Source organism: Castor canadensis, chromosome 16 (assembly GCF_047511655.1).
Source record: "Castor canadensis chromosome 16, mCasCan1.hap1v2, whole genome shotgun sequence".
NCBI classification, from domain to species: Eukaryota; Metazoa; Chordata; class Mammalia; order Rodentia; family Castoridae; genus Castor; species Castor canadensis.
Window position 1 is genome coordinate 61,514,742 of NC_133401.1, and position 22,978 is coordinate 61,537,719.

The 22,978-nt window shown below is 39.1% G+C and overlaps 1 protein-coding gene and 1 non-coding gene across 2 annotated transcripts; one reads left to right on the top strand and one right to left on the bottom strand.

The window, feature by feature from the left end:
- Positions 1-4,521: 4,521 nt before the first annotated feature.
- LOC141418261 (U6 spliceosomal RNA) lies at positions 4,522-4,628 on the bottom strand. Its single transcript, XR_012442945.1, has one exon. It is a non-coding gene; the product is annotated as a U6 spliceosomal RNA (small nuclear RNA).
- A 2,252-nt stretch (positions 4,629-6,880) lies between these two features.
- Positions 6,881-21,636, top strand: Zcchc10 (zinc finger CCHC-type containing 10). Its single transcript, XM_020179702.2, has 4 exons — positions 6,881-6,974; positions 17,756-17,917; positions 19,676-19,717; positions 20,434-21,636. The coding sequence occupies exons 1-4, from the start codon at positions 6,934-6,936 to the stop codon at positions 20,699-20,701; spliced, it is 513 nt and encodes a 170-aa protein (XP_020035291.2). The 5' UTR covers positions 6,881-6,933; the 3' UTR covers positions 20,702-21,636.
- Positions 21,637-22,978: the final 1,342 nt, after the last annotated feature.

Genomic DNA, 22,978 nt, shown 5'->3' on the forward strand with positions numbered 1-22,978 from the left:
TCCTCCTTCTATACTTTGAGCTCGCCAATAAACTTCCAGTAAATTTATTGTTTATTTGATAAAAGTTTTGGTTTGTTTTTCTTGCAATTGAGTCCTAAAAGAGAGTTGTTCTAGATTATTTCAAAATAAAACTGGCCGCAGAGGAAAGCTCAGGGCTTGTTGGAGTCTGAGTCTCAGTCCCTTCCTTTAGGGTCAAAAACAGAACCCCAATTTAAACTCTCAATCAAAAGGAATTTATTATTTGGAGGCTACTTAAAAGCTAGACATTGATCTACCATTTGATCCAGCAATACCACTCTTGGGGATATACCCAAAAGACTGTGACACAGGTTACTCCAGAGGCACCTGCACACCCATGTTTATTGCGGCACTATCCACAATAGCCAAGTTACGGAAACAGCCAAGATGCCCCACCACTGACGAATGGATTAAGAAAATGTGGTATCTATACACAATGGAATTTTATGCAGCCATGAAGAAGAACGAAATGTTATCATTCGCTGGTAAATGGATGGAATTGGAGAACATCATTCTGAGTGAGGTTAGCCTGGCCCAAAAGACCAAAAATCATATGATCTCCCTCATATGTGGACATTAGATCAAGGGCAAATACAACAATGGGATTGGACTTTGAGCACATGATAAAAGCGAGAGCACACAAGGGAGGGGTGAGGATAGGTAAGACACCTAAAAAACTAGCTAGCACTTGTTGCCCTTAACACAGAGAAACTAAAGCAAATACCTTAAAAGCAACTGAGGCCAATAGGAAAAGGGGACCAGGAACTAGAGAAAAGTTTAGATCAAAAAGAATTAACCTAGAAGATAACACACACGCACAGGAAATCAATGCAAGTCAACTCCCTGTATAGCTATCCTTATCTCAACCAGTAAAAACCCTTGTTCCTTCCTATTATAGCTTATACTCTCTCTACAACAAAATTAGAAATAAGGGCGAAATAGTTTCTGCTGGGCATTGAGGGGGTGGGGGGAGAGGGAGGGGGAGGAGTGGATGGTAAGGGAGGGGGTGGGGGCAGGGGGGAGAAATGACCCAAGCCTTGTATGCACATATGAATAATAAAAGAAAAAAAAAGAATAAGAGAAAAAAAAAAGGAATTTATTGAAAGGAAGCTGTGATGACCCCAAGAATCAAAGGACAAGACAAATTTAAATCACCAGTGAAGAACCAGAAAGTCCTTGACTCTCAGCCATACAGCTTTATGATCACTCCACAGAGCTGTTAGGCCCAAAGACTCTGAGGAACCTGAGCAGTTTCATCTAAAGATAAGAGAAACACTTGGGCTGGGGGCATGGCTCAAGTGATAGACAGGAAGAGAGAGAAAGAGACAGAGACACAGAGACAGAGGACATGACACAACTTCTGAGCATTTTGCCTTTGAGTCCTCTGGGAAAGTGGAAATAATTGAGGGAGGTGGCTCTCACCTCATCCCAGAGAGTTTCAGGCACTACTGTTATCCCCAAGGCCAGAGGAGGATAGGCAGACATTTTTTATTTTTTCCCACTCGGAGAGCCAGAGCTTCAGACCCAGATACCCAGGATTTTACCCTTAAGTTCCTTTGCACAGCCTAAGACAAATGGTCATCCTGCCCTGAACCACTTCCTTATTTAGCCAAGTTGGTCAAGTTTTCTTATGCTACTAGGAGGAGAACAACTCTTGTTTGATGCCAAGGAAGATGAGGGGAGAACTCAAGCTTACTTTGTAACAGGGTCCAAGTTACCAGTTAGAACAATGAGGTTCCCTGAATAGTTACAATAACGAATTGTAAAACATAAAAAAAAGGGTAAAATTTTTTTTTAAAAAATAGCCATCAATAATCATTCTCTTATTTTGTCTTTGCTAGTACTGGGGTTTGAACTTAGACCCTCATGTTTGCTAGGCAGGATCTCTATCAGTTGAGCCACTCTGCCAGTCCCAGTGGTCATTGTCATTCACTCTAGAGATGACCTGCTGTTAGTCTGTTGAAAGTATATTCTTTTCCTAATAAACTTTACTTCCATTTTCACTACGAAAAAAATAGCCACCAATCTTCAGAGAAAAGACTATTCCTGAATTCCAGAAAAGATTGGAAGATTAGTCTTCTCTCATCTTCTGATCCCACTGAAACTGACTTACAGTGTGCTCAGAGTCTCACAGTATCTTGTGGAAACACTTTCATCAACTTCTAGTGCAGGATTGGCTATATATTTTGCAGGATCCAGTGACAACTTAAAATGTAATTTTAAAAAAACTTAAATGTTTTTAAAAAACCAAAAAACTTTTTTGCAGTACTAGGGTTTGAATTCAGGGTCTCACACTCAATAGGCAGGCATTCTACCACTTGAGCAACTCTGCCTGCCAATACCTGCTTCTTGGGAGGCAAACATAGTCACAGAGAACCGATGCTTAGAAAAAGTCCCATACTTGAGTTCAAATCCCAGTGCTGCCAAAAAAAAAAAAAAAAAGGCAGGCATTGTTACTGTTCAGCCTTCTGCCTACCAGTGCTCATAAAAGCCAGGAAACAACCATCAAGCACGTGGACCAAAAGTTACCCTGTCCAGGCGTTTCCATCCTCCCTCATTCTTTGAGACATCTTACATTATAAGAAGACATTTCAGGAGGCTGTCCCAGAATAAAGGAACAAACTGCTTACAGACTAATAGTGTTCATTTTTGCCAGATGGAAATGACTTCCAGCTTTTACATGAGGTTTTAATTTTTCAGCTCCTACCCATTGAGGTTTATAAAATCTTAGTGTCTGAAGTTTACCCTGTCTCTCTGGGCAAAGCTGAGGGTTCCTCAACCCGATAGGCCTCAATGGGAAACAGCTATATTGGCTTAGTCTTGCCACTGAGAAAACAAATAATAATTATATTTGTATATGCATGTAATGGCCCCTATATTGAACTCTCCTTGAGTACCTTATGTTAATTCTGGTAGGATTTCCAAGATGTGCAACCAAAATATTGCAAATAATGTCATTTGTCAATTTTTCTTTCTGTTTGTGATATCTCATTCTGTCTCAACTTTTCACACTTGCTATAATGCAATTCTTTTTAGAATTGGCTAATGATTAAATAAATCTTAACATTATTTTGCAGGAAACTTGAAAATTTATAATAAAGCTCATATAGAAAAACAAATGCCAAAAAAACAATAAATCAAGTGAAGAAAAAAAGCAGTAATTAGGAGGAACTTACCTTTCTACAATAGAAATATCCTATAAAACCACCACTTAGGAGGCAGAGGGAGAAGGGTTACAAGTCCAAGGCTAGCCTGGGCTACATAATGAAATAGTTCATGAAACCCCATTTTCAAAATAACCAGAGCAAGGGCTGGTGGAGTGGCTCAAGTGGTAGAGTTCCTGCCTAGCAAGTTTGAGGCCCTGAGTTCAAACCCCAATACCACCAAAAAACAAAAACAAAATAACCAGAGAAAAATGGGCTGGAGGTATGGCTCAAGTGGTAGAGTGCCTGCTTTGCAAGCCTGACACCCTGAGTTCAAACCCCAGTCCCCCGAAAAAAGCTGGGGATATAGTTTAGTAGTACAGTGCACGCTTGCCTAGTGTGCATGAGGCCTGGGATCACTCTCCAGTACCACCACCACCAATAAATAAATAAGTCAATCCTATAAAACCATAGTAACAAAACAGTGAGACAGAACTGGAGTGCGGCTCAAGTGGTAGAGAACCTGCTTTGTAAGCTGGAAGCCCTGAGTTAAAAAAGTCCCGTCCCACCAAAAAAAAAAAAAAAAAAGTGTTTGAAAACAGTGAGACAGAACTTGAAGCAGGAGAATTGTGAATCAAGACCAAACCAGTCTGGGGTACATAGCAAGATACTGGTTGAATGCCTGCTTAGCCAGTGCAAGGCCAAAATAGGAAAAATATTTGTAATATATAAAACAAAGGGTATATATGTAAAATATTAAAAATCTACATAAATTCAAGAAAAACTTTCCAAGTTAGGTTTTTTGTTTATTTTCCAAGCTAGGTCATACTTTTCTTTCTTTCTTTTTTTTTTTTTTGGTGGTGGGACTCGGGCTTGAACTCAGGGCTTCACAGTTGCAAAGCAGGGGCTCTACTGCTTGAGCCACACCTCCAAGAAACAGGTGAGTGCTTAAAAATTTGTTTCTTCCAGCATTGTGTTAAATTAAATAATCTAATTGTTCAATAATAGGGTACTGGTTTTATAAATTGTGGAATATTCATGTAACCCACATAATACATAAAAGAAATGAATAAGACTTATATGTGCTAATATAGGAAAAGATGTCCATAAATACAGGAGAATGAAAAAAATGTAGCAGGAGAACAGAACAGGAAGATCTTTTTTTAAATTGTTATTTTATTTTATTTTGGTGGAACTGGGGTTTAAACTCAGATGTTCTACACCTCCAGACCATTTTGCTCTGGTTATTTTAGAGATGGGATCTTGTGAGCTGTTGCCTGGACTGACTTCAAACCTTGATCCAACCAAGTAGCTAGGATTACAGGCACAGCCACAGGCACCAGGCCAATTTTTAATTTTTTCAAATACGGAACACTTCACAAATTTGCATGTCATCCTTGCGCAGAGGCCATGCTAATCTTCTCTGTATCCTTCCAATTTTAGTATATGTGCTGCTGAAGCAAGCACCAATTTTTAAATTTTTTAATTTTATTTGAGATGGGGGTCTTCCTATGTAGGCCAGGGTAGCCTGGAGCTTGCCATGTAGCCCAGGCTGACATGGAACTCTTGATTATCCTGCCTCTGCCTATCAAGTGCTGGGATTACAGGCATGCACCACAATGCTTGGCTGTTAATATCTTTTTTTTTTTTTTTTTTGGCGGTACTGGGTTTGAACTCAGGGTCACTCCACCAGCCCTTTTTTGGGGGGGATGGGTTTTTTCAAGATAGGGTCTCAGGAACTATTTGCCCAGGCTGGCTTTGAACCTTGATCCTCCTGATCTCTGCCTCCTGAGTAGCTGGGATTACAAGTGTGAGCCACCAATGCCTGGCTTTAATATCCATTTTAGTTGCCATGTTGGCTCATGCACATAATCTCATGAGGTAGAGACTGGAAGGATCAAGATTTGAGGACAGTTTGGGGGAAAAGTTACCGAAACGCCCGTCTCAACAAATAAACAGGGCATGGTCCTCATGTCTATGATCCCAACTACACAGGAAGCATAATAATGATCACAGTTCACGGCCAACCCAGGCAAAAAGGAAGAGCCCCTATCTGAAAAATAATTTAAGCAAAAAGGGCTGGAGCCAAATAGTACAGCACTTGCTTAAGCAAGCATAAGGCCCTGAGTTCAAACCCCAGTACAAAATAAATAAATAAATACAAAAGAGACATGTTAAAGAACAAGATATACTCAAAGGTCACATCATAACCTTTTCTAGCTCCCAAAGCTAATCGCTTTCTACCCCTTACCCTTATTTTTCTTTAGAGTACTTATATTTATTTGAAATAGCCTTTGTCTTTGTCTCTTCTGTTGCTATTAAAAAAAATACCTGAAACTAGGTAATTTATTTAAAAAAACCAGAAGTTTAGCTCATGGTATTGGAGGTACAGAGTCCAACAGTATGCCACAGGCATCAGCCAGTGTTCTAGTGAGGACCTTCCTGCTGCATTATAACAAAATGTAGGATATACATCACACGGGGAGAGAGCAAGCAAGTGTGCCAGAAAGAACTCACTTTTATTGTTGCGGGAATCTCAAGCTGAGATACAGGACACTGAGGCAGTTTAGCAGGAAGCATTTTATTGTGCCAGCACAGACCTAGCCGACTTGTGTCCAAAGGCTGAGCCACCAAGAACAAAGGTCTCACCTTACATACCCTTGCAAGCAGGTTACAGAAGCAAAAAGCAAGGTCTAATCCATACATGGTTATATTCAATTCTACAAGCTACTTTACCCCACTGCCAAGTGACTTTCCCCTCCTCAGTGCTATGTGACCCTCTCCATGTTCAGATTCCTTAGGTTTTATCTCTCTGTTATGCCATCCCTATCTCCCTGCTACTTTATCAGAACTCACACCTAGCCTGTTTTCTTCTGATCCTTCTCCCTGCTAGTTAAAACAAAGCCACTCCCTCAATAATTCATTAATCCAGGAATAGACTTAGTCATACTGGCAGAGTTCCCATGACCCAATCACCTCTTACAGGTTCCACTTGCAAATACCCTTAATATACCACTTTGGAAATTAAGTGTGCAACACTGCTAGACATTCAAACCATAGAGCCCTTACTTGCTTAATGTCTGTAAAAAGTTCCATGTGTACAAGGACTTAATTTAACACTAACTCTAGCTCCTAAAAGTGGTAAAATAGTACTAAATAATTACTAATTGATTAAATACAATGACCTAGAAACATGCATACGTGTAAGTTTCAGAAAGTCATGCATATTTCAAAAATGTGGATTTAAGAGCCTTATCTCCATGATCTGACCCTAAATGTAGGTGTGACTAAAATATTTGAACAGCTTTTTTTCATTAGACAAAGCAGCTGTACTTAAATCACATTTGGCCCTCTAACATCCCTGTGAAATACATAAAAACTAGAAACAGTTAACATATGCTTGCACTTCGCTTTGCTAAAGCCATTCTTTCAATTGACGGCCTAAATCCTGCTCAACACGTTCCTAGTTCCTCCCCTCCTAGTTTTCTTAACACCGCACAGCTGACCCTCATTCTTCTTTGTCTATGTGTGCACGTGTTTCCCTCCTTCCAGAATGTTCTTCCCGGTGGTCAGCCTTCAAAGCCCTGTTCACGAGGGACACACACCACCCCTCCCCCCACTGCTTTCGCCAAGGTGCATCCCGGGAGGCGGCCCCCACTGAGGCCCTCGCGGCCCGTCTGGCTCCGCCCACGTCTGCCGCGTGCGCATTCCAAGTCCCCACCCCTCGAGGAGTTTCCCAAAATCCTGCGCGGCAGGCCTCGGCCGTCCCAAGATGGCGACTCCCATGCACCGGCTCATAGCCCGGAGACAAGCGTAAGTGAAGGGGGCCGTTTGGGGTCTCCGGCGGGCTGGGGGCGGGGAGATGTGCGTCAGCCTGCCAGTGAGCTGGCGCCAGGACACCGGGCTTGTGTCGAGTACCTATGGTAAAACGGTCGTTTTTCAGATACACTGGCTGTTTCCTGAGTGGCTCGGCTCGGGCGTTAAATTAGAGGAGCATTAGAGGATTTCGCGGAAGATTGTCGCGCTAGGGCCACGGGACCAGATACCGCAGGATTTGAAGAGAGCCCGCACGTTTGGTTTCCCCCAAGGGAACCCAAAAGTTGGTCACGCCGTGATTTATGTCCGTCTGCCGACCCCACGCGTGGCCAAAAAATACCCTGAATCCTCGCCAACATAAAACTTAAACTTCTGTACGAAACAGCCAGCCTACAGCGCCCTTTTCCTAAGCCATCTTCTCACTTTCTGTCACTTTCTCTCCTCCAATAAATACTAATTTACTACCTACCACTCTGCTAGAGTTTGAGTGTAAAGAAAAAGGTGTTAAAGACAGAATTCCTGTTTTCAGGGAGCCTACGTTCTAGCGGTGGAAATAGTTGTAAAACAAGTACATACAGCTGGTGATAAAAGCTTCGCAGGAAATAACTTGGGGTGGAAAAAGGGAAAGGCCCACTTTAAGTTGGTTGGACTGGAAAAGCATCTCTGAAGAGGTGATATTTGAAGAGAGATTGAAAAGGTGAGGAAGGAGCCAGTTACCAGAGGATTTGGGAAAAGAGTAGCCAGGCAGTAGTGTAATTGCTTTGAGGCTGGAAAGAGCTTAGTTTTTAAGAAAGATGCCCTTTTGCCAAAAGAGCAAGACAGTAGTACAAGTTTACAAAAGATATTTCAGGGATCCAGATTCCCCTTTCTTATAAAGCCTTTTACAATAAAGACACACAAAATGTGCCTTTCTTTCATTCTCTCAGTCTCTTATTCCATCACCATGTGTATGCCTATAGCTCGAGCTCAGGCACACTTACTTGAATTATTTTTACAATACTGGGGCTTGAACTCAGGGCCTCGCACTTGCTAAGCAGGTGTTCTACCACTTGAACCACACTCCCAGGCCTATATTTCTTTTTATTTTCTATTCAAAGAGCCCCATTCCTTTTCCTCTCTACATACACTCTACATTTTCGGACCTGATGAGGTTTCCTTGAGTGACAGATGTCAGAGTAGTTAGTTTGGAGGAAGACGACTTTGAAGTCAGTTCTGAGATTGAGAATGGAATGATAATACTTAATAGAAGTGCTAAATTGTGTCCCATTTCTCCCCCACCCCCAGGCTTGCTCTTTTGTGTATTGACTCTAGGTTTGAATAAGCTGTTGTTTCTGCAAGATGGCTGCAGTGCAGCGTCTAGGGTCCTTTATGTCTTTTTGGCTTCAAGTTGATTACATTTCATTGGTCTAAATTGGATTATATGCTGTACCCTGATTTATGCCTTCAGGCTTGTAAAACTGTGATTGACTTAGAGATCTTATTTCCTCTCTGCACAATTGAGTGGATAATCTTAACAATGATTAGCTGTATGTGTAGATCACAGGAGGTAAATAAATGCTGGATTGGCAAAACCAACCAATATCCACTATAAATATGGAGTGAAAATAAGACTTTTAACACTTAAATAATGCTATTTATTTTCTTTTTTGGCAGTACTGGGGTTTGAACTCAGAGCCTTGAGTGTGCTAGACAGGTGCTCAGCCACTTGAACCATGACTAAATCCTTTATTTCTTTGGTTATTTTTGAGATAAGTTCTCACATTTATGCCCGAGCCCACCTCATTGCAATCCTCCTCTTTATGCTTCCTGAATAGTTGTGTTGACAGGTGTCCTACGCCCAGGTTTCTGGTTGAGATGGGGGTCTCTTGAACCCTTTGGATCACGATCCTCCAAATCTCTACCTTCCAAGTAGCTAGAACTACAGGCATTCGTCTCCTCACCCAGCTTCTTTGAAAATATTATGTCTACCTAAGTAAAGCATTAATTTTTCAAATTAGCATTTGCTTAGATTTTTGGATACCTGCTAAAAATAAATTATTGTCAAGATTGTGCAATCTGGCCTATAAATCAGGAGTTAATAAAAGTCCAATTTAAGTTCTCTTAAACCCTTGCCCATCTCAGCAGTCATTCATTTAAAACTGAGCACCAATTATGTGTGCAGTAGGGGTAAAAAGATGACTGCTTTAGGTAAAAAACAAATTCAGCATCTCATTGTACATCCATGTCTTAAGAAAATGTAAATTGTCATGAAATCATTGGTCCATATTATCCTGATTAGCCCAATTGTGGACTAATAGTAATAGCATCCATTTATTTGCGTATTATTTTATGCCTCATGCTATACTGCTTGCTTTATACATACCCCAATCTATTAAATGGGAGTATTGCTCTAAAATTCATTAGATTGTTTATAGGGATGGGGCATGATTATGTATAAGTAGTACTCAGCTAATTCTTGGCACATAGTAAATGTAAGCCTTGATTATGGTCACAGCTAATTGTTAAGTCTCACAATAACCTTTTAATGTGGGTATTATACCTTTTTTTTTTTTTTTTTTTGCGGTATTGGGGTTTGAACTCAGGGCCTATACCTTGAGCTTGACCACCAGCTCTTGAGTTCCACTTTCCTTGAATAGTCCAATACTAAAGCCATTAAGTGGAGTAGAGCAAATTAGTTGTCCATAAGGAGGGTTGACCTGGCATTAGATATTAGAGCTGAAATGGGCTGAAGTGGGCATTTACAGAGGGGCCTGAACTGGCATGCAATGTTAGCAGGTGCAGAGGGCATTCAGACTGGAGAAACTCCAGTTCAGGGCCTCGTATCCCAAGCAGTGTTAGGGAGTTGGCAGCCCAGGGTAACTTAGTACAAGCTGTAACCCTCATGGGGAGAATATCTAGTTGGAGTGGGTGGGTAGAGTGTAATTTGGTATGGGGTATCAGATTCTGAGTAGGATAAGAAATGTTTCCAGTTGGTGGGGCAGGTGGCAGCCTGACAGTGGGAGTCAGAGTCCAGGCTAGGTGAGGAATATGTCCATATGGCATATAACAGGGTTGTGGGAAATAGAGCAAGGCTGAGGATCAGATCCCAAGTGAAGTAAAGCGGGTATCTGTATGGGGAGGGGGTAGCAGTGGCAACAATGGACAATTGGTTACATAAGGGAAAATGATGGAGTAAGTAAACCTGTTATGGGTAATGGGAGCTAGGTTTCTCAATGAAGAAGCAAGTGTCAGGCTGGTGGAGTGACTCAAAATAAGAGCAACTGCCTAGCAACCATGAGGCTCTGAGTTCAAACCCCAGTGCTGCAAAAAAAAAAAAAAAAAAAAACGGAAAAAAAGCTAGTATGGAGGAAAAAAATAGAATAAACTTGTAAAGTTGGATTGGAATTAAAGGTATCAGTGTGAATTCATGGTTTTCAAATTATTTTTTTCTTTTATTCATTTTCTTTTATTATTCATGTGTGCATACAAGGCTTGGGTCATTTCTCCCCCCTGCCCCCTCCTTACCACCCACTCCGCCCCCTCCCTCTTCCCCCCACCCCCTCAATACTCAGCAGAAACTATTTTGCCCTTATTTCTAATTTTGTTGTAGAGAGAGTATAAGCAATAATAGGAAGGAACAAGGGTTTTTGCTGGTTGAGATAAGGATAGCTATACAGGGCATTGACTCACATTGATTTCCTGTGTGTGTGTGTTACCTTCTATGTTAATTCTTTTTGATCTAACCTTTTCTCTAGTTCCTGGTCCCCTTTTCCTATTGGCCTCAGTTGCTTTTAAGGTATCTGCTTTAGTTTCTCTGCGTTAAGGGCAACAAATGCTAGCTAATTTTTTAGGTGTCTTACCTATCCTCACCCCTCCCTTGTGTGCTCTCGCTTTTATCATGTGCTCAAAGTCCAGTCCCATTGTTGTGTTTGCCCTTGATCTAATGTCCACATATGAGGGAGAACATACGATTTTTGGTCTTTTGGGCCAGGCTAACCTCACTCAGAATGATGTTCTCCAATTCCATCCATTTACCAGCGAATTCAAATTATTAAATGTAGATGTAAATGTTTATATTTGACTGATGTATAAATGTTTGTGTTCCCTGGCTCTGTCCCCTGGCATACCTGGGTGCAGCAACATCCCAGAACCTGTGAGCACATGTATGCTCCTATCTTGGCTCTAACTATCATCAGGACTCTTACAAGGAATGGCTAATTTCAGGCTGGGGCAGGAAAAATACAAGTTGAGTGTGTTTTTTTTGGTCATACCAGAAAGCAAGAAATCTTTATGGAATGAAAAAGCTATGTCAAAAGGACACAGAATCCAGGGGCAATTTGAGCATCTAAATAAATGATGGTAGTGGATTATAACCTGTTAAATGAATTAGAAAAACATTAATTTACTGTATTCGGTGTCCCACTCCTGAAACCCCAGCTACTTGGGAGACTAAGCAGGAGGATCACAAGTTTCGAGGACTCTGCCTCAAAATAAAAATAAATAAATAAAATGGAGTGGGAGTATAATTCAGTGATAGAGTGCTTGCTTAGCCTGTGTGAGGCCCTGGGTTCAATCCTCAGTATTGAAAAAAAAAAGAAAAAAGGTGGGCCGGGGCACTCAAGTGGTAGAGTGCCTGCCTAGCAAGCATGAGAGCTTTTTTGGGTTTTTTTTTTTTTTTTAAAAGATTCAAAGGAATTTATTCTCAATATATTGCATAAAAATAAGCAAAAGACAATTACGAGTGAAATTACATTAATATATACAGTCATGTTCGGGGGGAATAAAATATTGTAAGCTGCCAGGCACCAGTGGCTCATGCCTGTAATCCTGGCTACTCAGGAGGCAGAGATCAGGTTGATCACAGTTTGAAGCCAGCCCGGGTAAATAGTTCACAAGACACTTGAAAAACCCATCCCCTAAAAAAAGGACTGGTGGAATGGTTCAAGGTGTAGACCCTGAGTTCAAGCCCCAGTACCGCAAAAAAAGACTCTACACTAAAAGAAAATCAGCTTGTAATTTTTTTAAAAAGTTTATTTTAGCTGATACAGAAAAACATGAAAATTGTACATATTTATGAGGCACCATGTGATGTTTTGATATATGTGTGTTATATAATTTTTAAATCAGGTTAAACATATCCAGCTCCTCAAACATTTATCAAACCGTGAGGTTTTGAGTTCAAACCTCAAACCCCAGTACCAAAAAAAAAAAAAAATGATGATACTCTCCTTTTTTGGGTTTTTTTTGTTGTTGTTTTGGGTTTTGTTTTGCTTTTTTAATAGTAGTGGAGTTTGAACTCAAGGTCTTGTGCTTGCTAGGCAAGCGCTCTACCTCTTGAGCCATGCTTCCAGCCCTAGAAAAAAGCATTAATCTATACGGATAGATAAATAAGTAATCGTTTAATGAGGAGCAGAATGTTTATGTTCACGCACTAGTCCACAAATAATTACAGTATTATCAACTGCTGTGTAACAAATCACTCTAGAGTTTAGTCAAGGTCCATGCAGCAGTAGGTGAACTTGCAAAAAGTCCCTTTCTTGTGCTCCACTTCCACATCTTGTCAGCTCCTGAGTGGTTCCAACTCAGGCTGTGCCAGGTGGTTGTGGTCAAGATATTGCCAGGGCCTGCAGGCATCTGAAGACTTGACCAGAACTAGGCATCTACTTTTAAGATGGTTTATTCACATAGCTATGGCAGGAGGCCTCAGTTCTTTGCAAATGGCCCTTCCTAAAATGTAATTGATTGTCTTGATGAGGTGGCAGTTACATTACCTAGTCTCCAGAGTCACACTCCATTGTCTGCTTTATTTTATTAGTTAGAAGCAAGTCCTGAAGTCCAATCCACATTCAAGGAGGGGTTAATTAGGCCATCTCTTGAAATGAGAAATACCAAAAATTTTATGAGCATACTTTGAAACCACTGCAATAGAAAAAATAACTTTACAGTTGCAAAGTCTGGTAGACCTTCCCTCAGTCAAGGAATCAAAGTGAGCATCATCAGTAATAAGACAAACTGGATCCCTGACAGGACACAATGAAAAGTATAAACCGTCACTTTTATTATATTCTTGCCAAAGCTTCTTGCGCTGAGTCTGGCCATGTAGGGGTATCAGCTGTGGTAGCCAGTCTCCAAGATGGCCTTCAATGATTCCTACTTTCTGGTGTACAGTTTTGTGCTCCCCACCCAATGTACCAGGATTGGTCTTTGTGACAAATAGAATGCTGCAAAAGTGATGATTACATCCCAGATGAGATTACAAAAGACTGGCTTTCTTGGGTTGTCTTGGTCACTCATTCCAGGGAAAGCTGTTGTGAGTAGCCCTGTGGAGTGTGGAGTGACTAACATGGCAAGGAACTGAAACCTCCTGCTAACTACCACATGAGTGAGCTTGGAAATAAATCCTCCAATGCAAATTGAAGCATGGCCTGAAAAACAGCTAGCCTGTACCTAAAAATGTCAAAGTCATGAAAAGCAAGACACAAATAGTGAACTCTCCCAGACTGAACTGAATTTTCCTACAATTGACATTATTGGAACATTTGATGAAACTTAAATGGGGTCTAGAGATTAGTAGGAATGTCTCAACATTAATTTTTTAAATTTTATTTTCATTATATTGTTTACATAGGATGTTCCAGTTTGTAGAAAATATGCAATAAAGTACTTTGGGTTGATGAGACATCAATCAGGGTGACAGCTTACAAATAATACAGGAAAATTTGTTATTTAAAACAGTTATTGCAGCTGGGTGCTGGTGAATCATGCCTGTAATTGTAGCTACTCAGGAGGCAAGGATTAGGAGCATTGCAATTCAGAGCCAGCCTGGGCAGATGAGATCCTTTCTTTTTTTTTTTTTTTTTTTTTTTTTTGGCACTACTAGGGTTTGAACTCAGGACCTTCCACTTGCTAGGCAGGTACTCTACCATTTGAGCCACACCCCTAGTCCGAGATCCTTTCTTGAAAAAACCCAGTACAAAAACAGGGCTGGTGGAATGGCTCAGTTGGTAGAGGGCCTGCCTAGCAAGCATGAGGCCCTGTGTTCAAACTCCAGTACTGGGAAAAAAAAAAAAGTTATTATCTATAAGGCTGTGATGTTTCAAACTTTTAAAAAGTTACATAAAGGAAAGGCAGTCTTTTTTTCTTTTTCTTGTTTTCTGTCTTGTTGTGTTATTAGAGATCAAACAGGACCTTCATGCATGTTAAACAGGTGCTCTGCCACTGAGCCTCACTCCTAGTCAGGAAAACAATATTCTGGTATCTTCTGATATAGTTGTATGTAGATTTCTGTTATGTAAATACCTACAAGTGGAATTGCTGAGACATACACTATGCATCTTTTCAGCTATAGTAAATGTGTTTTATTTTGTTTATTTTCAAAATAGTTGTACTAGTTTGTGTTCTTATCAACAATAGATGAGTGTTCTTGTGTTACGTATCCTTGGTAACATTTGCTGTTGCCAGTTTTACTTTGGTCTTTCTAGTGGTATTTTATTGGGACTTACTTTGCTTTTCTTTGATTACTAATGAGTACTTTTTCATGTTTATTGTTCATTTGTATTTCCCAATCCCATTTTTCTACTGTCTTTCCATTTTCAACTTCATCTTATTTGTTTGTTATCCATCATTTTCTTATTGATGTATGAGAGTTGTTTGCATACTCTGTAGATGAGATCATTGGTATACATGTTGCAAAGATCTCCCACTTTTTTTCTTTTTTGGCAGTACTAGTGTTTGAACTCATGGCCTTGAGCTTGCTAGGCAGGCTCCCTGCTACTTGAGCTTCCAACCACGATCCTCCTGATATCTGCCTCCTCAGTAGCTAGGATTACAGGTGTGAGCCAGCAATACCCAGCTTAATTTTATTGTTTTAATTAGCAAACATTAATAATAGGGGATTTCTTTGTGATAATTCTATGCATGCATGTAGTGTACCTTGAACAAGTTCATCCCCTCCATTATATTTCCATTCCCTCCTTTCTTTCCCCCGCCTTTTCACAGTGTTTTGGTGGTGTCATTATGCTGCCTTCTTATGTATATAGGTAGCATACTTTGTTAATATCCTTTCCTTTACCCCTTCCCCGAATTGGTTCCCCCCAGACAGTCCTCTATAAACACTCATGTCCCATTAGTATCGTTATCCTTTCAGGTCCAGGTTCCACAAATGAGGAAGAATATTCGATATTTGCTGGCTTAGAAATTCTTGTCTAGTTAATCTTTTTTTGTGGTACTGAGATTTCAATTCAGGGCTTTGTGCTGTGCTTAGGCAGCCACTCTTCTGCTTGAGCCACACTCCCACCATAGTTAATCTAGCTTTTTCTTCTTGATTAGTTTTTTGGTTTTTGTTTTTTTTTTCTTTTTCTAGTGGAACTGGGGTTTAAATGCAGGGTTTGCACTTGTAAAGCAAATGCTCTTAAAGCAGGCATTCTGCTGCTTCAGTTATACCTCCAGTCCTTTTCGTTATAGTTATGTTGGAATGGAATCTTACAAACTGTTTGCTGAACTTCAATCAGTTTCCCAAGTAGCTAGGATTGGGCTGGGATGTAGCTCGGTGGTACAGCGCTTGCCTAGCATGCGTGAGGCCCTGGGTTCGATCCCAGCACCAAAAAAAAAAGAAAAGACAAAAAAAAAAAAAAAAAAAAAAAAACCTCTCCCCAAGTAGCTAGGATTACAGGTGTGAACCACTGGCACCTGGCCTGTGGTTTTTTGTTGTTTGTTAAGAATTCCTAACTCAAATCTTTTTTCTTATATTATACTTCCTTCTTTTTCTTATGCTTTCTTCCACTTTCTTCTAAAATCCTGTTTGGTCAGGTGTGCAATCAATATTTGCATGTGATAGAGAATAAAAATAAAGCTTTTTTTTTTTTTTTTTTTTGTGGTACCGGGGTTTGAACCAGGGCCTCACACTTGCCAGACACCCTTACTGCTTAAGCTACTCTACCAGCCCTTTTTTCAGATGGGATCTTTCGAACTGTTTGCCTGGGACTGACTTCGAGTTGTGATTCTCCTGATGTCTACCTCCTGAGTAATCTAGGATTACAGGTGTGAGCCATCAGCACCCTGCTGAGAATAAAGTCTTAATTTATATATATGTATAACCAGTTGTCTTTGTGCTATTTATAATCTGACTTTTTTCCACTGCTTTGTAGTGTTATGTTTCTCATAAATGAAAAGTTCATGCATGCCTGGCAAGCACCAGGTCCCAAGTACAACCCCCAATACTGTCAGAATTATTTTTCTTAATGCTTGCATGTACATTATGTATGTGTATGTGTTTCTAGATTTTCTGTTCTGTTATATTAGCTTATTTGTGCATCCTTGCTCTCATATTCTTACAGTTTTATAATAAGGCAATGTCTTCTAATGCAAATATTTTCTACTTTTTTTTTTTTTTTGGCACACTGGGATTTGAAATTAGGACCTTATGCTTGCTAAGCAGATACTTTGCCATTTGAGCCACTCCACCAGCAATCCCTACTTACGTAAAAGGATATTTTGGCTATTGGCCTTTATTTACTTTTTTTGGTGGTGCTGGGGTTTGAACTCAGGGCCTTGCACTTGCTAGGCAGGCACTCTACCTAGTGCACCATGCCTCCAGTCCCATTATTGACCTTTTGAAATTTCATACACATTGTAAAATAAACTTGTTAAGTTCCACACCCCCAAGGAAGTATGTTGGGATTTTGATTGCCATTATTTTGAATATATAGACCAATTTGGGGAGAATTAACGCTTTTATAATATCAAGCCTTCCAACTTAAGAACATGGTATATCCTTTTATTTAGTTATTATTTAAATGTTCGGTTTTTCTCAGTAATGTATGCTTTCTGCTTAGGAGTCCTGCACCTCTCTTCTTTTATTTATTTATAGGTATTTGGTATTTTTAGAAAATTATTAATATGACCTTGAAATTTTTTAGTTTCTAACTGGTTTTGTTAAATAGAACTGCATTCTTTTTTAAAAATATATTGCCCTCATATCTAATAGCCTCTTCTTTTTTGTTTTGGTGGTACTAGGATTTGAACTCAGGGCTTCACGCTTGTACTGCTTGAGCCACACCTCCAGTTTTTTTCTCAGTCTTTAGATAACTAAAAACTGGCTGGAGTCTATGTAAGGTTTGACTTATTCTTAGGGTATAGCTATTCAATCTTAACTCTGAGCACAAGTTTATCTAGTTTATGATAAGTGATGTTTACCTTCTTGAGATGGGTAAACACCTCCAGCTTAATTGATTTAACTCTGAATTTCCGTCTTCTTCTATGTCTTGACTTGATTATACTTTTTTTTTTTTTTTTTTTTTTTTGGTGGTACTGAGGTTTGAACACCAGGCACTTTTACCACTTGAGCTAGCCAACTTGGTTATTCTTTATCCCCCTGTTAATTCTTTGATTCCTCAAGCAGATTGTTTAAAATGTTTTGACTGGCAACTGGGGACGTGGCTGAAGTGGTAGAAGCTTGCCTAGCAAGTACTAAGCCTTGAGTTCAGTTCCCAGTACTAGGGTACTTGCCTAATATGCGTGAGGCCCTGGGTTCAATTTCTAGCACCACACAAAAAAATTAAAATATTTTGACTATCCTTTGTAGTTTTGAGAGTCTGAATTACCTACTTGGTCATTATTGGAATGGAATTGCAGAGTCAAGATTTTAGCTCAGTTTTATTTAACTCCAAGTTCTTTTAACCACATCCTATACTTCCTTCTATGTCCTTTGTCATGAAAATAATCATCACTTTATTCTTTTCAGTACAGAAAGCATCACAATGCAAAATTCTAAGATTTGTATTTTATTTTTTGTTTTCTAGTGAAGCAAATAAACAACACGTAAGATGTCAGAAATGCTTGGAATTTGGACATTGGACTTATGAATGCACAGGAAAAAGAAAATATCTACATAGGCCTTCAAGAACAGCAGAACTAAAGAAAGCTTTAAAAGAAAAAGAAAATCGATTATTATTACAGCAAAGGTAGGTTTACATGTGTTATCCAAAAAGTGTATGTGGTTTTTTAACGGACTAAATGTTTCAGATTTTAATTAAAATGCTAGCTCATTGTTAATGAATGCTTACTCTGTGCTAGGCACTGTACTAAGCTCTTTACAAGTATTAGCTTATTTAAGCCTCAAATCTATACTATTCATGTAGGTACCATTATTTTCCTCATTTTACATACGAAAACAGTGAGGCACAGAGAGATCAGTAACTTATAGTATCACACTACTAGTGGGAAGGTTAAGTGTTAAACCAACAATCTGTTCCTAATCATTTGCTTTATTGCCTCAACTGTCAATGAAGTGACAACAAAAAAACTGTATGAGGTGGCCAGGTGCTGGTGGCTTTGCCTATAATCCTAGCTACAAAGGAGGCAGTGATCAGGAGGATTTTGGTTCAAAGCCAATCCAGGCAAATAGTTCAAGAGACCCTATCTCGAAAAAACACAAAAAAAGGGCTGGTGGAGTAGCTCAAGATGTAGGCCCTGAGGTCAAACCCCAGTATTGCAAAAAAAAAAAAAAAACCTGAAGTGGGTGATATATGGAAAGCTATCCAAGTATATAAACAAAGTAGAAAATAGTATATATGCTCGGTAGTTTATGTTAAAGAAGAAAAGAATGGTGGATTTTTTTTTTTTCAGAAATATAAATGATTGCTAATAGTGATTATTCCCAAGAAGGAAGTGAATAGGAAGAAGACTGGTAAATTATTTACTTTTTCATATCCTTTGAATAAAGCTTTTTAAAATGTCTATGAAATATGTTTTAGAGAAGCTGAAATAGGGAAGGTATTAGTTCTACTTAGTATTACAGAATAGAAGCAGCACCTTCATAAGGACTATTAGCTACATAATGGTGTAGTAAACATCTTCCAAGGCAGCAGTCTTTCAATTTGTGCACTTGAAAGCTCTTTAGGAGTCATGCAGATAAATAACCAAGTTCTGGGTCATTAACATTCGTGTATGCTTTTCCAAAAACAAATCTGTGTGAAAATTTGCCTATCGTTCTTCTTTTACTTTTTTTTCTTCTAACAACTATTTTCTAATTTCACAAAAGAAATTAAAAGAGGGTGTACCTTGCCAGGCACTGGTGGCTCACGCCTGTAAGCCTAGTTACTTTAGAGGCTGAGATCAGGAGAATCAAGATTCAAGGCCAGCCCAGGCAAATAGTTACCAGCATCCCATCCCCAAAATAACTAGAACAAATAGACTGAAGGTGTGGCTCAAGGAGTAGAGCACCTGCTTTGCAACTGAGAAGCTCTGAGTTCAAAATAAAGTCCTCCCCCCACCCAAAAAAAAAAAAAAACCTGAAAATTTGGAAGGCATGAAGAAATGGTTAAAGTTGCTTTTTAAAAAAAAATGAAATGTCCATTTATAATACGATTTTGAAAACTCAAATTATAGCTGTCCTGATATTATTTGCTTTGTTTGGTTCAGTAAGTAGTTGATTTAAGTTCTAAACTAAAAAGCCAAATTTGTGCATTTAGTCATCTTAACCACTAACTCGTGGCTCTTAAAGGTATAGGTGATAAAATTTGTTGCTGAAGTGCTAATTAAATCAACTGGATGTGCCATATGTAATCTACAATCTTTCCACTTTGTTATAAAAAAATACTGTATTTTAAGTATATGTTATGAAAGACAGTAAAACAATTTTGAGGGTAGCAGAAGGGTTTTTCTGAGTCGTGTATAATCACTCTATTAACAGGAGCTTTTTTCCTTCTCGTGTCTACCAGCATTGGAGAAACTAATGTAGAAAGAAAGACCAAGAAAAAAAGGTATGTGTGGCTTTAAGAGTATTATATAGATAGTATGAAATACTAGTGAAGTGATAGAATGAGGACATTAAAATATTACCTATAAAATTTGGTCTGGAGTCTCTTGTTTGCAATTCTTAAATATCATTATTTTCTGATTTTTTTCTCTTTTTTTTTTGGTCTGGAATTTATTGCTTCTATTGTTCCTTTTTCTACATCTTTCTATAGACTTTATACCTAGAAATAATAGAATTGGAAATATTATGAAATTGTTAAGAAACTGTTGCCATATCTGGTCAAAGTAATTAAAGAATATAAGGCTAGGGTACAGCTTAATGGTAGAATGCTTACCTAGTATGTGTGAAACTCCTAGGTTTGATCCCCAGCACCACAAAAAAAGAAAATGAAACATTTACTATTCTGTGTGAGGTTTGATTAGTCTCAGTTGTTACACTGCAACTTTATTCTAATATTTTTCACTGAGAACCATAATACAGTAGATACACCTTTTGAGAACTCCATCTAGGAGAGTTACTAAAATAACCAGAAGACCTTTAAAAGAAGGAGACAATCCCCAAGAAGCCACAACAGGCAATCCCCAAAGTATTAAACCTGGGATTAACGTGCTAGCAAAGCTTCAGGAGATACATACATAGTATTGTATGACATTATTTTTAAGCACTCTGTTAATGTCAGCTTCCCATATATATATATATATACTGTTCATTGTCTAATAGGTCTAAGAGTGTAACTAGTTCCAGTAGCAATAGCAGTGATAGTTCAGCCAGTGATTCTTCATCAGAAAGTGAAGAAACATCTACCTCATCCTCCTCAGAGGACAGTGACACAGATGAAAGCTCCTCCAGTTCGTCATCTTCAGCCTCCTCCACGACCTCTTCCTCCTCCTCTGATTCAGACTCAGACTCCAGCTCTTCCAGTAGCAGCAGCACCAGCACAGATAGCAGCTCTGAGGATGAGCCACCAAAGAAGAAGAAAAAGAAATAGAATTGCTCTTTCCATGCTGGACCAATGAACTGAAAACATCAATGTGACTCTCAATGGAAAATTAGAAAATATTCAAGCAAATAGCTTAACTAGTCAAAATTTCTAGAGTTCAAAAGTTTCTAAGTGTTTTGTATTGTAAGGGCAGAAAGAGTATTAATAATGGATTATATATATAAAGACTTATTTTGGGGGTGAATCTTGTTTATCTCTGAAAGATATCTCTATAACTTGATCAAAGCTGAAAACTAGTAAATCTGGTTTTTTTTGTGATGAGACTCACTTTTTTCTCCTTGTAAAATAAATGTCATACTGTGTTAATGGTATGTATGGGACAGGTTTTCAGGATAATACATCAGAATATCTGGCAGTGAATTTCTAATACTTGTGGCTGTGTTTATTATGTAAGACTTAATACATTGTCTCTATAAGCTTAGGAATTTTCCTACTGTTAATAAATATGCTGTATTTTTACATTTATGTTCAGAAAGTTATTCTGACTTTTTGTTCTGAATGTATAAGTTCAGAGAACCTACTAATATATGTATAGATCTCTTGATTGCTACAAGTTTCAAGTTGTTGTGGTTTATCATTCATTTCATTTTGGTTCCTTAAGTTCTTAGAGTTACCCTTTTCTGAGGAAAAACATCCTGGTGGAATCTTAAAAAAGGAAAGAAAATCTGAAACTACAGAGTCCAATTTTGTTGCCTTTTTTAAAAATTCAGTGCATTGGAAAAGAAACAGCCATGTGTAAAAGGCTAAATAAATAAAAGTGCTATGAATATCTTTGTCTATTAACATGGAGTAAAAGATACCATTCAAAATAGGGGAAGGCAGGAGGAAGACCAGTAATTTTTACAGAAAATTAGGGCAATGCTGGTTGCCTTTTATTAAAATGATATTTAATGCTTTCAATAAAGATTTCCTTTTGCTATTTTTGAAGTTGTGGTGTGACAATTTACATGGTATCTGGTCACACATGATCATCTACCACATAAATGTAAATGACAAGGGTTAATCGGGTTGTTTACATAACATACACAGTTGAAATCTAATATGAAAGGTTAAAAAGGAAATACTGTGTAATGTTTCCTAAAATTAAAATTTATTACTGGACTCTGGGTATATAATTCTAGCTACTTGGGAGGCTGAAATCAGGAGGATCACAGTTCCAGGCCAACCCAGGCAAATAGTTCCCAAAACCCCATCTCTTGCCGCCTGCCTGAACTAGTCCTAGAAACCTAACTGGGAGCCAGGGGAGATTGAGAAAAGACAAAAGACAAACATGCAGAAAGCTGGGGTCAAGTGGGCTGAGCGCTCTGATGGAGACACCAACAGCTCTTGGTGAGGGGAGCAACAGTTCTTGGTGGGGGGAGGGTGTGACATCTTAGGAAAAGCAGCTGTGCTGCATTTTGCCTTCCCCCCTTCTGTGGCTGGGGACTGTGCCATCCCAGATATGGCTATGCTGTTCTCATAGGTTTCTCATACCCGGTTCTCCACACCCATCTCCAAAATAACTAGACCAAAATGAACTGGAGGTGTGGCTGAAGTGGTAAATCGCCTGCTGTGCATTTGTGAAGCCCTGAGTTCAAACCCCAATCCATTCCCCACCCCTCCAAGAAAAGGAAAATTTATCTTGATAAGATTGGTTTAACATCACATTTGATTTGTGATGTCTTTTAAGCTTTCTGAAAGAGTTACCACTTGTAGAAAAATCTTGATTTGGATTAAGTAAAGGTTTTTACAACTATAAATGTTTTATATTTTTATGAGAAAGTAGTACAAAGTATTTTGAAGGAAATAAGACTTCTGCTGGGCACTGGGGGCTCACGCCTATAATTCTAGCTACTCAGGAGGCAGAGATCAGTAAGATCTGGGTTTGAAGCCAGTCCAAGGCAAATAGTTTGAGACCCTATCTCAAAAAAACCCATCACAAAAAAAGGGCTGGGGGAGTGGCTCAAGGTGTAGGACCTGAGTTCAAGCCCCAGTACTGTTAAAAAAAAAAAAAAAGCTCCATAGAGTCTATAGAGGATATATCACTTCAGGCAGACTAAATAAATTGCTGATCACACACATTTTATAATGTTTATAGCCTCCTAAGGGTGATTTTGGCGGTTAAAGAACTTGGAAGAGGGGGACTAGAGGTGTGGCTCAAACAATAGAGCACCTTCCTAGCAAGCATGAAGCTGAGTTCAAACCCCAGTACCAACTAAAAAAGGTGGTGGGGGGGGGTTGGATGGGGCAAAAGTGGGGGAAAGAAAAAAAAAACAACACTAGGTG

Bases quoted from the DNA above. Each gene is read 5' to 3' on its own strand.
- Zcchc10 (XM_020179702.2), top strand. From the start codon at position 6,934: ATGGCGACTCCCATGCACCGGCTCATAGCCCGGAGACAAGC. The intron at 6,975-17,755 runs GTAAGTGAAGGG...TTTGTTTTCTAG, and splicing joins CTCATAGCCCGGAGACAAGC to TGAAGCAAATAAACAACACG. The intron at 19,718-20,433 runs GTATGTGTGGCT...ATTGTCTAATAG, and splicing joins AGAAAGACCAAGAAAAAAAG to GTCTAAGAGTGTAACTAGTT.